The sequence below is a fragment of the Elephantulus edwardii genome, unplaced genomic scaffold, assembly GCF_000299155.1.
Source record: "Elephantulus edwardii isolate Elephantulus edwardi_28Jun2011 unplaced genomic scaffold, EleEdw1.0 scaffold00069, whole genome shotgun sequence".
Taxonomy (NCBI): domain Eukaryota; kingdom Metazoa; phylum Chordata; class Mammalia; order Macroscelidea; family Macroscelididae; genus Elephantulus; species Elephantulus edwardii.
Window position 1 is genome coordinate 12,051,574 of NW_006399819.1, and position 17,062 is coordinate 12,068,635.

Here is a 17,062-nt window from a genome sequence, read left to right on the forward strand (position 1 = left end):
GTCCAACTCTCTGATGCATAACAAGTGATAGCAAAGACCATGGCCTGTATCAGATGCACCTTAGTCTCCAGAGAGACACCATTGCTCTGAGGAGGCACTAAAATAGATTTTTCTATTTTTCTGTCTCATCATTATTTATGTTAGGCACTAACAAGTAGACTTAACTCATACAACCATTGGAACAATACATATGAACTTTGCTTAATCCTGCACCATCTTTGCTATCTTTATGTGCTTGAATCTCTTGTTACGATTACTATGTCATTCCATCCAGTTGAGGGTCTCTCTCTCTTTCTCTGACCCTCCAACATTCCCATTGCCATGATCTCTTTTTTCCAAGAACTGGCCCTTCGTTATAACATTCCCAAAATAGGTGAAATGAAATTTTACCATCCTTGCCTCTGTGGAGTACCCTGTTTTCACTTCTTCCAAGATAGATTAGTTTGTTCTTTTGGCAGTTCATTGGCTATTTTCTTCTCCAACACTATATTTCAAAGGCATCAGCCTTTCTTTTCTAATCCTCATTGTTGAACTTTCAGCTGCATAGGAAGTAATTGAAAATGTTATGGTTTGGGTCAGACCGAAGTTACTCTTTAAACTCACATCATTTCTCTTTAGACCTTTGGAGAGTTCTTGACAGCAGATTTTCCCAGTGCTACGTCTCCTGATTTGTTGTCCAGAGGGAAGTACATTAAACTTTGCACAAAGGAGTTGAATAGGCAGGCTAATAATTTTCTTATATTTTTCTCATAGAACATAGGTAAGTGGACAATTTGAATCTAGAAATGCTGGCTGAATGCCTAAAATGTTAGAATCTGCTTATGAACTTTCATAAAGCAGTGATTAGTGAAAAGAAGATTTCGATATGAACTGCATTTATTAGTAGTATTAACTTTTTAAGTATACATTGTAGATACTACAGGTATACCATGCAACTATGTCTTCAACTCCATTCTCCCTAAAAATATAAGCTTAGTGTGTGAAAGGAATTTAGAATATAATTTCTGATATAATAGGGGAGTCAATTGTGAATGTGCTTTTTCTGGAACAGAGTGATAGAAAAACTCTTAAAGATACTCTATATCCTATATTTTTTACAGTTTATAATTTTCTTTTTATTGGAATAATGAAGTAAAATTCATTTGTTTTCACTTTATTTCTTAATTTAGAGGGGGAAAAACAAGGACAGATATTTGATGCTACAATATTTAAACTAAAGATGTCTATTAGGATTTATACAGTTTGCATAAAATTCTATTTGATCTTTTTGTCTCATTCTATAAGGACATGGTGGAAATGGTTTCTTGAAATTTCAAGATTCTGAAGAAATTACTAACATAGAACTTGCAGATGCTTTTGAACAAATGTGGCAGAAAAGACGGTAATTATAAAATAATTTCTCTTCATAATAGAAATTTTTCTTAATGGTACAGCACTCTTCTGTCAGTATGCTTTACTGAGGTAATGTGGGGTTGCTGTTACACTGAACCTTGTGCCATTGGGGCGTCAAATGCCATAATGGTCACCCATGGTGGACAGTGTTTGGTGGAGTTCCCGGTTTAAGACAGGTTTGGAAGCAGGAGTGGCATCCATTTCTTAAACAACATGCCTCCGGAAACTCTATGAACTTTGATAAATGTTGATAGTTACAGAAAGGCTTCAGGCCTTGTGTTCACAGGGTAGCTATGAGTTATGCTGGACTTGAAGGCAATCAACAACAATAACAACAATAATATAAATTAGTCTATGGCTTTTTCATAGTTGGTAGGTTTGTGATTCTTAGTTTATAAGATTTTAAAATATTTTTATTATTTATTCTGTGGTTTGTTGTTGTTATGTGCCATCAAGTTGCTTGCAACTCATAGCGACCCTATGTACAACAGCCCTAAACTCCGCTCTGTCCTGTGCCAATCGCACTGTCTCTGACACTCCCATCCCAATTATCCTAGTCACTGAATCAATCCACCTCATAAAGGGCCTTCCTCTCCTGCGCTGTCCCTCCACCCTCTCAAGCATGATGTCCCTCTCTAAGGACCTGTCTCTCCTCACAACATGTCCAAAGTATGTTAGACGGAGCCTCAGAATCCTTGCCTCCAAGGAGCCACCCGGTTTAACCCTTTCCAGGACAAATCTTTTTGTTTTCTAGCATTTGAAAATTTATGTTCATTATTTACAATGGCCTGATAGCTTTCCCCTCCCTCATTAGGGAAAACTCGGGCTTATTACAGAACATGAAAATAAAGTCACTCTTTAGGATTGTATCCTTTTAAGAGGAAATAAAAATTCTTCTAGTATAGCAAGGTTTCCCATTATTTATTAGGATTAAGAGTTTTTATTTGTTTTTCCTATTTGTGCCTATTCTAAGGAGCCAGTGGTAAAATAATTAAGTGCTTGACCCTTTATCAAAAATTGCAGGTTTGAACCCACCGAACAGTCTGTGGGAGCAAGATGTGACTGTCTGTTTCCATGAATGTTTATAGCTTGGCAATTGCGTGGGGCAGCTCTATTCTGTCCTGGAGGCTTGCAGTGAGTCAGAATCAGCATATTGGCAATTAGTATTCTTTGGTGGTTTTACTTTATTTTATTCCCAATGTGTGGCATATGGATACAACAAGTCCTTCTTAATAACTTTTCAACTATAGATTTCTATTGAGTATTCTGACAAGTTTCCACATTTTTAAGTAATGAAATGACTAAGCTATAACTTAAAACGTCTTGTCTTAAGGAAGTATTAAAAGAGTTAATGTATGATTAAGATAATTATTCATGTCAAGGATGTTATCCCTTTTTTTTCCCCCAGCTACAACGAGCTACTGTTTATTATTGATACTTGTCAAGGAGCATCCATGTATGAGCGTTTTTATTCTCCCAACATCATGGCTTTAGCTAGTAGCCAAGTGGGAGAAGATTCACTCTCGGTATGTACAATTTTCTCATTTGTAAATTTTGCTGTCTTTAGAATGTGTTGCTATTTCTGAAGTAATTATATATAAATATGTGTTATGTCTTATTCTTGAACTTTTTAACACCTTACAAGGAATGTTAATTACATATTAAACATTGTGTTACAGCACCAGCCTGATCCTGCAATTGGAGTTCATCTTATGGATAGATACACATTTTATGTGTTAGAGTTTTTGGAAGAAATTAATCCAGCCAGCCAAACTAATATGAATGACCTTGTAAGTATTCTAATATGTAGATCTATGCTAGCATATAGAACATGATATTAATATGATGAATGAAATCTCTTACTCCTTGTACTCCTAGGGTACAGTTTCATGTGTTGAATGATGATCTTTTAAATTGTTTGGCTCTACCTTTACAGTAGTATTTCTTTTGCACAAGAAATATATACTCTAGCCCTATTGATTTACTTTCTTTTAGGTGCTTTCCTGTTTTAATTCATTTACTTATACTCTTTTCTCTACTAGATATGCATTTTTTGAGATTCACATATTGAAATTCTACATATTCAGAACTCCAATTATATTCTATTTCCTGCATGAACTTTTCCCTTTTACTTCCTAGTTGGATTATTTCTTTATGTTAATTCTGTCTGTTCAGCTATATGTTAAAGATGCTACCGAAAATTGGTATAATTAAAAACTTGAAATGACAAGCTTTGACCAGATAATTTTTAGAAATTATTTTGTGGGGTGAGTGTGATATTCTTTCTTTATACCTTGTTTATCTGTTCACAAATACTTCTTGAGCGTTAGCTAAGTGCTTTATATACCATAGTGCCTTCATGGAGCTCATGGATGACGGGGAGGCTGGGCAGGCAGGTCTGGGGGTAATTAGTACCACTTCTAAGCCGCTCTGCATTTCTCTTTTAAAATGTAGTAAATTTTGGCTAAGTTTTCACCCTGCCAAAATCTGAAAACTCATTCAATAAGCTACTAAATTTGATAGAACAGAACCTCTTAATCTATTTTGAGGGGAGTATATTTCCTGTGGCCTGTGAAAAGAGCAAACAGGTCTGCCTTAGAGGGAAGATTGCATTCTGGATGCTCCTTAGAGGCAAGGATGGGGAAACTTCATCTCACATACTTTGGGTATGTTATCATGAGGGGCCAATCCTTGGAGAAAGACATCATGCTGGGACAAATGAAGAGCCAGTGAAGAAGAGGGAAGACCCTCAGCGAGATAGATTGACACAGTGACTGTAGCAGTGGGCTTGAGCTTATCTGAGATCATGTGGATGGTGCAGGGTAGGGCAAGATTCAGATCTGTTGTTCATAGGCTAACTGGGAGTCTGAAGCAACTTAATGGCACCTGATAGCAACAACCACACACTTGATATGAATTTGAATATTAAAAGAAAAGTTGTGATAATGCTGTTTCAACTGTAACATTCTCTTAGTTTCAGGGAGCTCTGGTGGCCTAGAGGCAAGAAGCTTCACTGCAATCCTAAAGGTACAAAGTTCGAGGGCAACCAGCTGCTCTGCAAGAGAAGAATGGGCATTCTCCTCCTTTGCAATTAATTGCCTCTGAATATCCACTGGTGGGTCAACTATGGGTCAATTCCAACTCTAGGTACTCAGCAACAGTGTTAGTTTCCAGCGAGTCCTGGTGGTTTAGTGGTAAAGAGTTGCACTGCCAACCCAAAGGAATGAGGTTCAAATCTACCAGTTGTTCCGTGGAGAAACATTTTCCTCCTATGTGATTAACTGCCTTTGAAAACCTGCTAGAAAGTCAACTATGAGTAGGTTTCAACTCAAGGGTACATAACAACAACATATTAGTTTCCTGTGTTACTGTAACAAAGTATTTCAAGTTAGGCAGTTTCTAGGAGTAGACATTTTTTGTCCCAAAGCTCTGGAGGTTGGAAGTCCATATCAAAGTATTGGCTGTGTTGATTCTTTTCAAGGGTGAATCTCTTCCTGCCTCTTGTGGAGCCTCAGACATTCCTTGGTTTGTAGCTGCACATTATGTCCTCCTTCTGTCTCTTTGTTTCTGTTTTCGCCTCTTTTATACAAACATCAACCACATAGAAATAAGACTGAATCACACAGTATATCACTTCAGTATAACATCATATTAATTACTAGCATTTTCATGTGAGCTTTAGTGGCTTGTACTGCTAACCCCACGGCCTGCAGTTCAAATCCACAAGGCACCCTGCAGGACACTTTCCTTACTCATAACCCACTGGATGGGTTTGCCTGTGAGTCAGTTACAATTTGATAATAGATAACAACAACATATAACATCTTCAAAGACTATTTTCCAAACAGAGTCACATTAACAGGTGAAGGGGTTAGGACTTTAGTAGATCTTTTTGGGGGACACAGTTTATTCCCTATTGTCACCTAAATTGCAGTTACGTTTGCAGTTAGATTTGAAACTTTATTCTCTTTTATTTTGGATTTGACTAATGTTTTACATTTTTAATAGGCTTTTAAAAATTAATTCAATCTTATTTACAGTTTTAAGTTTATAGAGTCACTAAGCAGAAAGACAGTTCACATATACTTCCCCATGCTCCCCTAGTCTTCCCTATTAGTAACATTTTGAATTAGTGTGGTACTTTTGTTACACTTGTTGTATAGGTATTGATACATTATCATTAACCAAAGCCATAGTTTACATTAAGGTTTACTCTTCATGCTATGCTTTAATAATATTATGTATTTACCTTACAGTACCATACAGAATAGCTTTACTGCCCAGAACTGTACCTTTTTATTCTTTTCCTAATATGGTTGAACCTTTGGAAACCACTGTCTTTTTACAGTCTCTTTGGTTGGTTACCTGTTCTAGAATGTCAGATAATTGGAATCATATAGTTTGTTGCTTCTTTTATATGGATCTCATTCACATAGCAATATGCACTTATGATTTCTCCAGGTTTTTTTGTAGCTTGATACATCATTCCTTTTACCACTAAAAATGGCTCTCTTATATGGATTAACACAGTTTGTCTACCCACTCACTTACTGAATGACATATGGTGGCTTCTGATTTGGTAGAGCCCTGGTTGCCTAGAGTGTAACATTGGGCTGCTCTTGCCAAAAGATTACCTTTTTTAAATCCACCCAACACTCCTTGGAAAATGGACCATCTATTCCTGTACAAATATATGGTTTTGGAAACCCACCAGAGAATCACAGTGAGTTGGAATTCATCTGAAGGCAGTGCGTTTGGTTTTTTTGTTTTTTAATTTTTCAGCTTGAAACAATTAGGAATAAAGCAACTATAGACTTGTGTGATTCCAAGTTTTCAATTCATGAGGGTAAATACCTGGCTGCATAATTGCTGGATTGTATGGTAAGCCTATCTCTAACTGAGGAAGACATTTCCATATTGTTTCTAGAGTACCATTGACATTCCTACTAAGAAGGAATGAGAGCACCTGTTTCAATCTTTACCAGTATGTGATATCAGTATTTTAGATTTTAACCATTCAAGCAGGTGTTATTGGTATATGTAAGAGGTGAATGCTGGTGACGGTGCACAAAACCATGGTGTTTATTTGCTAACTGAAAGCTTTGAAGTTCGAGTCTACCTAAAGGGACTTTGGAAGATGAAGCTGACAATCTACTTCTGAAAAGTCATCCACGGAAAATTCTATGGAACACAGTTTTACTGTGGCATTCATGGAGTTGCCATTAGAATTGCCTACGGTCTTAAAAACTTGCAAGCAACCATTGTTATGTTGTTATGTGCTGTCAATCTGGAACCAACTCATAGCTGATCCTTCAGCAAGTTTTCAGAGACTATAAAAATTGCAAAGGAGGAAATTGTCCATATTTCTCTCTTGGAGGAGCTGGTGAATTCGAACCTTCTGCTTTATTTTTAGCAGCATGTGTTTTTTTAACCTACCTACTAAGCCATCAGAGCTCTGTACAATGTGTAATTGGTCTTGGAGCAAATAACAGCTATGCCTTTGAGTTTTTACTTGCACTTTTTTCCTCACAATCTCTACTCACCTCATCCTTTTCTTTGCTTCCTAATTTGTGATCCAGTCATTTTGGTTTTTTTTTGTGTTGCTTTTCTGAACAGAGAAGACAAGTTTCAGAGCTATTGTACATAGGGTTGCTGTGAGTTGCACGTGACCTGATGGTACACAACAGCAGGTCTATTACTTGTTGACATTGTGATGTTAGGCAAATTTCTTAAACTCTTTGCTCCTTAGTTTGAAGTATATAAGTTATTTTTAAATACTTCAGTTATTTGTAGACTTCAGTGAGTCATTTGGTAGAGGAGAACATTTATACCGTATATCAGAGGCATATCTGTTATTTAATTCACTTGTAATTTTTCGGTAATACTTAACAATGTTGTTGGTTTTGTTTTTTTGTTTGTTTGTTTTTTAATGTTGTTTTGAGGTGCTGCCAAGATGGATCTGACATTTTTGTGGCACTGTGTAGAATGGAAATCCCAGAACATTTAATTGGTTAGGCACATGTGAAAGCTATACCTAAACCAAGAGGCTATTGTGTAAACAGAGCAAGGGAACACTGAATGGTTTAACATTAAGAATGTTGAATATCAGGGTTATATACTTTCTCCATATCTATTCAGTCTGTATTGAGAGCAAATTATATTTGAGAACTTGGACTCTATGTGGAAGAATGTGACATCAGGATTAGAGGAAGACTCATCAATAATCTATGTATACAGATAACACTACCTTGCTTGCTCAAAGTGAAGAGGATGGAAAGCACTTGTTGCAAAAGATCAGTCTTCAATATAGTTTGCATCTCAACATCAAGAAACCCAAAATTCTCACCCCTGGACCAATAGACAACATCATGCTAGATGGAGAAAACATTATATCTGTCAACAACTGTATCTTACTTGAATCTACAATCAGCACCAGTGGACCAGCAGTCAGGCAATTAGCACATGTATTGCACTGAAAGTCTGTAGTCAGGGGCCTCGCCAAATTATTGAGGAGAAGTGATGTTAGTTTGAAAACCAAGATTTTCTTGTTCTAGACCATGGTCTTTTCAATCGCTTGTTATGCTGCTAATCACTGGGCAGTAAATATGGATGACAGAAGAGTTGAGGCCTTGGAACTGTGATCTTAGAGAACAGTACTGAAATCTACCAAAAGAAAATCAAAACAAAACAGATGTCTTAGTGAAAAGTGCAGCCAGAATCCTTGTAAGCAGATGATGAAGTTTATTGTTAGGAGAGAGACATCATGCTTGGAAAGGTAGAGGGACAGTAAAAGAGACAAAGACCCTGAACCAGGTGGATTGACACAGTGACTACAACAATGAGTTTAAGCATGTCAGAGTGTGAAGATGGCACAGTATATAGGACAGGGCTCAAGGTCTGTTCATAGGGCAGCAATGAATTTTACTTGACTTGATGGTACCCAACAACAGTGTACAGCACAGCTCTGTGCTCTGGTGATGTAGTCTGTACTTTGCTAACCTAAATGCTGTGTCTCTGGTAATTCGAATGCACTGCTGGTTCCACAGAAGAATGATGGGCAATGTCCTTCCATTCAATTTACAATTTTGATAACTTAATGGACTGTGAGTTGTTCCAACTTATTGGCAGTGACATGTACAACAGAACGAAGCACTGCGAATCTATTTTATTCTTTTTTTTTTTCAATTGAATGGAATGGGGAAAATCCCGTTCTTCTCTGAGGACTGAATCTCTTTCAAATATTTTGTGTGACAGATGATAAAAGAAAAGAAAGCTCATTTACTAATTTTTTGTCTTGAATGGAACCATAGCAAAATTTGTTCAGTAAATGCGCCAGTGGTTACCTATGGTGGACAGTGGCACTCCCCAATTAAAACAAGCTTGGAAGCAGGAGTGGCATCCATTTCCATAATACCTTGCCTCTGGAAACCCTATGAACCTAGAGAAAGGATGGAAGTCATACAGGTGTCCAGGTCTTTTGTTCATATGGTTTCTATCAGTCACCTGTGACTCGACGGCACTTAACAACAACAAAAAGACACTGGAATTTATATTTGTATATATCTTACATCTGTGGAAAGAACCACTGGAAAAACCTCAATATCAGCTGTGAAAACTAGGCCTGGTGCTGATTGTGTAACAGATCACCAACTACTCATATTCAAGTTTAAGCTGAAGCTAAGGAAAGTAAAAACAAGCCCACAGGAACCAAAATATGACCTTGAGTCTATCCCATCTGAATTTCAGAACCATCTCAGGAACAGATTTGAGGCCTGGAACACTAATGAGCGAAGACCAGTTGAGTTTATGGGAAGATATCAAGACTATCATCTAGGAAGAGTGCAGAAGTTCTTTGCAAAGATGGAGGAGGAAGAAAAGACCAAAATGGATGTCAGAAGAGAGTATTGCACTGGAGCGCCGATGAGCCAAAGGAGAAGGACGAAATCAAGACATTAAGGAGCTGAACAGGAGAGTTCAAAAGGCTTCATGACAAGACAAAGTAAAGTATTATAATGAAATGTGCAAAGAGCTGGAGTCAGAAAATCAAAGAGGCCAAACTCGCTCAGCATTTCTTAAGAAACAGAAGAGGAAATTCAAGCCTTGAGTTGCAATACTTAAAGATGCTTTGGGCAGAAAATTGAGTGATCCTGCAAGCATTAGAAGATGAAAAGAGTATACAGAGTCATTATACCAAAAGGAATTGGCAGACACAGAAGAATGTAATGAAACAACATATGAGCAAGAATAAGGCCCCAGGAGTTGATGATATACCAATTGACATATTTCATCTAACAGATACTGATCTAGATGTGCTCACCAAGTTGTGCCCAAAAATCTGGATAACAACCACTTGGTCAACTGACTGGAAGAGATCTATATTTGTCCCCATTCCAAAGAAAGATGATCCCACAGAGTGTGGAAATTATCGAACAATATCATTAATATCACATGCAAGCAAGATTCTGCTGAAGATTATCCAAAAAACAACTGGAACAGCAAATCAGTAGAGAACTGCCAGAAGTCCAGACTGGGTTTAGAAGGGGTCGTTGTACTAGGGATATTGCAGCTAATGTTAGATGAAAGCAAAGAGTACCAGAAGAATGTCTCTTTGTTTCATTGATTACGCAGAGGCTTTTGACTGTGTGGATCATAACAAACTGTGGCTAACTCTGAGAAGAATGGAAATCCCAGAAGATTTGATTGTGCTAATGCGAAACCTATACTTGGACCAGGAGGCAGTCATCAGAACAGAGCAAGGAAACACTTCATAGTTCAAAATTGGGAAGTGTGTATGCCAGGAATGTGTCCTGTCTCCATACCTTTTCAGTCTTTTTGCAGAACCGATTATCTGGGAGGCTGGGCTCTATGAGGAGAAATGTGACATCAGGATTGGAGGAAGAATCTACGTTATGCACAGCCCTGCTTGCTGAAACTGAGGACCTGAAGCGCTTGCTGTGGAAGGTCAGGGACTCCAGTCTTCAGTGTGGATTGAGGCTCAATATCAAGAAAACAAAGATTCTCACCACTGGACTGATTGGCATCATCATTGTGGATAGTGAAGAGATTGAGATTGTTCACAGTTTTAGTTTGCTTAGGTCCACAGTCAACACTCTTAGCACTAGCAGCCAGGAAATTAAAAGACATATTGTGATGGTAAAGTCTGAAGTTAGAGACCTCTCTAAAGTACTGAAGTGTAGCGATGTTAGTCTGGAGACTAAGGTGCACCTGATACATGCCATGATCTTTGCAATCACTTGCTATGCATCAGAGAGCTGGACAATGACTAGCAATCATAGAAGAATTGATGCCTCTGAGCTGTTGTGTTGGAGAAGCGTATTAAATGTACCATGGACTGCTAAGGAAATGAACAGGTTCATCCTAGAGAGGGTGAAGCCAGCCTGCTCCTTGGAGGCAAGGATTCTGAAGCTTCGTCTGACATACTTTGGACATGTTGCAAGGAGGGACCCATCCTTGGAGAGGGACATCATGCTTGAGAAGGTGGAGGGACAACACAGGAGAGGACATCCCTGGATGAGATGGATTGATTTAGTCACTGGTGTAATGGGGATTAGTTTTGTCCGAGATGGTGAGACTGGTTCAGGAGAAGGCAGAGTTTAGGGCTGTTGTACATAGGGTTGCTATGAGTTGCAGGCAACTCGACGGCACGTAAGAACAACAACAAAATATTGTTTTATTTCTAACAAAATTTTAATTCTTTCTAGGTTTTTAGAGGCTTTAAACTGAGTTTACATATGTGAAGATGTTATGTCTCAAAAGTCCCAATGTAAATCCTCTTGAATTAGCATGGAACTTATGGAATTAGCAACTTCAGGGCTGTAACAATGAGAAGAAATAGACTAGCAAATAATCTGGCTTTTTCTGGTGTATTTATTGTTATAATTGGCAATATAACCTCCCTCAAAGAAACAAACTCAGCGCTGCAAAGTCTATTCTGACTCGTAGCGGCTCTCCATCTGATTTCTGAGATTGTAAATGTTTATCGTAGGAGAGTGCCCAACTTTCTTGGCCCGGCTGGTACATTCAAATGCAGACTTTTTGTTTAGCAGCCTGATAGGCAGTATGCCACTCAAAAACCCTGAAAGTCAAAATTTATTGCCATCAAGTCGGACTTGACTGACAGCTGACCCACCGATGAGTTTTCAGAAACTTTAAATTGCATGGGAGGAATTTGCCCATCTTTCTAACATGGAGCAGCTGTTGAGTTTGAATCACCTGCCTTTGGTTGGCAAGCATAACTTCTTACGGGCTTAGGCTACCATAGTGTCCTGATCAAGTTACTAGGTTTACACTTGTGTAGATTTCTTGCCCTTCACTAGTAAGCCACAGAAATTGTAGTTTTTATGCCTTAACACACAACTGAGATGGCTATTTTAAAAAACAGAAAAAGAAAATTAGAGTTGGCCAAAGCATGGATACACTGAGACTCTTCTCTGTTGCTGGTCAGTCAGTCAAGGCATTACTGTCGACTTGGAACTGACTCATAGCCGACACTCCAGTAGGTTTCCTGAGGCTGTTAACTGCAAGGGAGGAGGTTGCCCATCTTTCTCCCACGGAATAGTCTATGGAACTGCCAGAGAGGTGTGACCTTTCGGTTAGCAATGTGACTCCCTACAGAACACACCAACAAAGCTCTTCACTGTACCACTCTCAGAAAACAAGAAACTCAAAACTCTTTGCCAATGATTTGTCCTCATAGCTGACCCTCCAGCAAAGGTTTCAGAGGCTGTACAGCAGGAGATTGCCTGTCTTTGTACCTTTGGGTTGGCAGTGGAATTTCTTCACTCACTAGGCCACCATCCTTAATGAGATGAGTTGACACAGTGAGTGCAACAGTGAACTCAAGGGTGTCAGAAATGATGAGGATGGCAGAGGACAGGGCAGGGTTCAGATCTATTGTTCATAGAGTCACTATGATTTGAACTTAAATCAACTTTTAACATCAGCACAGGTACCAGAATTTCCTCTTAGTGCCTCTGTTGTTGTGTGCAGTTGAAGAAACTGACCCATAGCTGATGCTTCAGCAGGTTTTCCGAGGCAGAAGAATGCACACGAGAGGATTGCCCTTCCTTCTCCTGTGGAACAGCTGGTAAATTCAAACTGTGTATCTTTGGGATTGCGACACAGCTTCTTACCACTAGGCCACCAGAGCGAGGGCTCGTTAATGGGCACTATACATCTCTAGAAATTGATAGCCCTCAATTTAGTCTCTGGCCCCTCTATACTTCATACAAATTGCTGCCATGAATTATTTCTAAATCCCTTGTTTTTCCTCCCCAACATTTTATTGTTCAAGGAAATAACATAATTACAATGCGACATCGAGTCACCTGTGACTCTTAGTGACCCTGTGTACTATCTCTCTGAACCCTACCATATCCTCAGTCAGTATCACTGTCTCTGACACACCTATCCCCATTATCCCAGTTATTGTGTCAATCCCTGTCATCTGAGGTCTTCCTCTCCTATTCTATCTCTCCACCCTACCAGGCACGATGTCCTTATCCAGTGACTGGTCACTCTTGGTCACATTCTCAAAGTATGTGATATGGAGCTTCAAAACCCTTGCATCCAAGGAGCAGCCTGGTTTCACCCTCTCTAGGAAAAGCGTGTTTGTTTTCTTGGTGGTCTATAGTATGTTCAGTACACTTCTCAAGCACCAAAGCTTAAAGGCAGCAATTGTTCTTCTAGAATAATTTTTGATAGATATCTATATTTGGGCTACTTAAATTTTATCATTCCCATTTTCCTATTATAAAACTTGATATTGATTATATTACTGTCAAATTCAGGCATCTCTAGGTAGCACAAACAAGAAAGCACTAAACTGCTGATTGAAAGGCTTTTTGAACCCACCACTGTCTACCTAGGATGAATTGTCCAAGCAGTACAATTCTGACACACATGGAGTTACAAGGAGTTGATATTGACTTGAGGACAGCATACTTGGTTTATATTCTTTTAGAGTGTGTTTGTGATTACTCACATATTTCAGGCTCTTCCCCTTATCTATAGGGGACTCTGGTGGCCTAGTGGTAAGAATTTGCACTGTAGTCTCAAAGACAAGGTTCAAAGGCACACAACAAGAGTGTCACTATGAGGGAACTCTGGTGGCTTTGCTGTTGTTAGATGCTGATTTAAGTTCAACTCATAGTGATTCCATAGTAGGAGCAAGCTCCTCCTGTGCAATTTGCTGCTTTTGAAAACCCACCGGCGAATTAGTATGAGTTAGTTGCAACTCAGCAGCACGCAGTAACCACCTATATCTGTTGATTAAAGCTCGGGTACCTCAACCTCTCACTTAAGATTTTTTTTAAGACCTAGCTCTACTCTTCCCTTGGCATTATTTTTCAGTTTTTTGGTTTAATGATCTGGCCATAAGGTAAAATAACACCCGGTTACTTATACTGGAACTCTGTAAGAAACTCAGTGTACTTAAAACTACAGTCTTACAGCTGCTTATTTTATCTTTTACTTCATTTTATAAAACTTACATCCACTTTTTCTCTTTGGCATCTTACCTTTTTGAGCTTCTGCTTCCTTCCTTCTTATCCTTGCCTTAATGTCTTTCCTGATACTACTTTTCTGAACAAAAGATGTAAGAATTTGGAATCAACTTGATCTGACTCTTGTGGGCATGGTAATGTAGGCAAATTTCTTGATCTTTTTGAACCTTTGCTTAAAGATAATCATTTTGACATACCTCACAGTTGCTGGCAGGCTTAAATGGTAACACCTACAAATTGCTTAGCACAGTGCTTGGAACACTGTTTCATAAATTGTATTCCACTCCCCTTTCCCTACCTGTCTCAGGTTGATGATTACCTGGCCGACTTGTCTTCACAGGTGTGCTTTGTGCTCTTCCTGGCGAGTCTGTAATTGTTTCCATTATATAGCCTGTGTTTCAGTCAGATTAGATTGTTTGCTTTTTACATCACTATAGCTGCACCTTTATTAGCAATGTGTTAGTTTTCTATTTGTAAATCCTATTTAAAAAAAAATAGCTCAAATTCCACTTTCTGTGTTTTTCCATCTTGAAAAAAAGTTTGCCTCTTTTCTGAAGTAGAACTTTTTCTATCTTGTTATATTTATTTACCTAATGAGGTTCAAGGCCGTTAGCTCTGTGGGAGAAAAATGGGCAGTCTCTGTGTGATTAACTGTCTCTTAAAACCTTCTGGAGGGTCAGCTGTAGGTCGTTCTGACTCTGCAGTAAACAACAACAAACAAACAACTTGGCTTAAAGCCCTGAGAACAGGATCATGTGTTAACAATCTTTGTATCCTTTATGGAAGGCTGTATGAACTTAAGAGAGCTCTGATGCAGGACTTTTGCTGCTAACTCAAAACTATGACTTTTTGGTAGTTCAAATCCAACAGCATCTCTGAGGGAGAAAGATGGGAAATTTCCCCATGTGATTTACAGCTTTGGAAGCTCAATCCATGGTCAGCTATGAATGATTTCAACTCTGTGGCAGAAAGAGAGTGTAGGAGATAATGTGAACTAGATGTAATTGTTCCATTCTGTATTTTTCAGAGTGGGTGGATAAACCTATGCTTCTGAGTTGACAAATGTGATCTCTTAGGGGTAAGATTATCACAAGAATTAATTGAGATCTGTTTGGCTATAAAGTCCTAGTTTTCAAACGCTGTTATTTGAAGCACTGCATTATATTTGGAAGTGTCCTGGGCTTATTTACATCTCATCATAAATAAATGGAATAAATTATTTGATTTTAAAGACCATTTATATAAACCCATAGGAGGAGAGCAAGTGACAAGGCTGTGCTTCAGCTTTCTGCAATCTAGGGCTGCCTAATTGCACTATTTTTTTGTTTCTTTAAATTTGTGCTGTGTTTTGAGTGATAGTTTAGAGAGCAAATTGGCTTTCCGTTGTGCAGTTTTGTGGTACTGATTACAGTCGCCTCATTTTAACAGCTCTCATCCCACTTCCTCTCTGTGCTTTCTATTTATGTTTTCCCTTCTTTCCTATCTCTTCCTGCCTTCTGAGCTTTATTCCTGCATCAGTGATGTATGTTTGATCCCTCTAAGGCGTGTGTTTCTTTCTGGTATTGTTGACCACATTGTAGGCCTGTCTATGACTTGTATGATATTTTCATCCTGGGGGTGATTTCAATTCCAGGTTTTAATGATGTCTAAGGGCCATAGTCTGGGGATTTCACCAGTCTTATCGGAGTAGGAAATCCGATCTTTGATACTTTTATGATTTTGAATTTTGTTTCTGATCTTTTTATGCTGTCAAGGACCTTCTATTATTATCCTCTTCAGAGTAGTCGTCTGTGGCTATCTTGTTTGCAGGTTGTGGATACTAAAGTTCACCCTGTGGTCCTTTAGTCCTTTGAATTAATAGTCTTTGATTTTCTTTCTTCTTCTTTGCTTTGAATGGGGAGAGGACAATATAGTTAAACCTTGCATGGTTGTTAAAAGCTTTAAAACTCAAGTTAGGGATCACAAAAATAAGTTCTAGAACATTGTCTTTGTGTCCTTTGTTATACCTACTAATTGACCTTTATGACCCTTTCAGCTATGGTCCTAAGGTCCCAGGTTCTCAGAGTGTTTGATTTCCGCCCTCATAGTGTTTGGTTATGGCTGAGATGTTACCATATTTTTGACTTTTGTTTGCTCTAGGGGGCTCTAGTGCTCAAGTGGGTAAAGAGTTTCACTTGCTGACCCAAATGCATGAGGTTCAAATCTAACAACCCCTCTGGAGGAAAAAGATGGGTCATCTCCATGCAATTTACAGCCTCTGAAAACCTTCAGGAGGGTCAACTATTGGCTCCAACTCAATGGCAATAAATTGTGTTTGTATGTGCTTATAGCACATACAGATATATCTATATGTCTGTCTGTCTGTCTGTCTGTCTATCTATCTATCTATCTATCTATCTATCTATCTATCTATCTAACCAGACTTCTGACAAACCCATATGATTGTAAATGTAGTCTCATTCAACTACAAATTCTTGTTCATCTTACCTGTTGGCCTATGTATCCACTCATAGTCTGTTATTAGTGATAACGCAAGATTGTGCATGTAAGAATATTTACCTTTGTCATCTGTAATCCTTGTTCACATTTCCCATGCCTTTCTCTTCCTTAGTGATTTTGTTCTGGCCTACTCTTTTTAGTTTGTTGTCGTTTCCTCTGCTTCTTTTTCACTGTTGGTAACTATCCATGAATGTTTCTTTCTGTTTGTAAACCTTTCCTAACCCTTTTTTAATAGTGAGCTCATTCAGTAGTTACGATTGACCTATTTCACGCAAAATGATATCCTCCAGATTCATCCATGTTACGAGGTACTTTACAATCTTAATTTTCCTTTGATGTTGTATGTTGTTGTTGTTGTGTGCTGTCGAGTCGCTTGTGACTCATAGCGACCCTATGTACAACAGCCCTAAACTCTGCTCTGTCCTGTGCCAATGGCATTGTCCCTGACACTCCCATCCCGATTATCCCAGTCACTGAATCAATCCACCTCATAGAGGGCCTTCCGCTCCTGTACTGTCCCTCCACCCTTCCAAGCATGATATCCCTCTCCAAGGACCGGTCTCTCCTCACAAAAGGTCCAAAGTATGTTAGACAGAGCCTCAGAATCCTTGCCTCCAAGGAGCCACCCGGTTTAACCCTTTCCAGGA

The 17,062-nt window shown here is 38.7% G+C and overlaps 1 protein-coding gene across 1 annotated transcript in view; it reads left to right on the plus strand.

The window, feature by feature from the left end:
• Positions 1-17,062, plus strand: part of PIGK (phosphatidylinositol glycan anchor biosynthesis, class K) — a 225,442-nt gene that overhangs the window by 97,308 nt on the left and 111,072 nt on the right. The window contains exons 5-7 of the mRNA XM_006888612.1: positions 1,285-1,381; positions 2,801-2,918; positions 3,072-3,182. Of these exons, the coding sequence (XP_006888674.1) occupies positions 1,285-1,381; positions 2,801-2,918; positions 3,072-3,182 (326 nt within the window). The remainder of the gene's footprint in view (positions 1-1,284; positions 1,382-2,800; positions 2,919-3,071; positions 3,183-17,062) is intronic.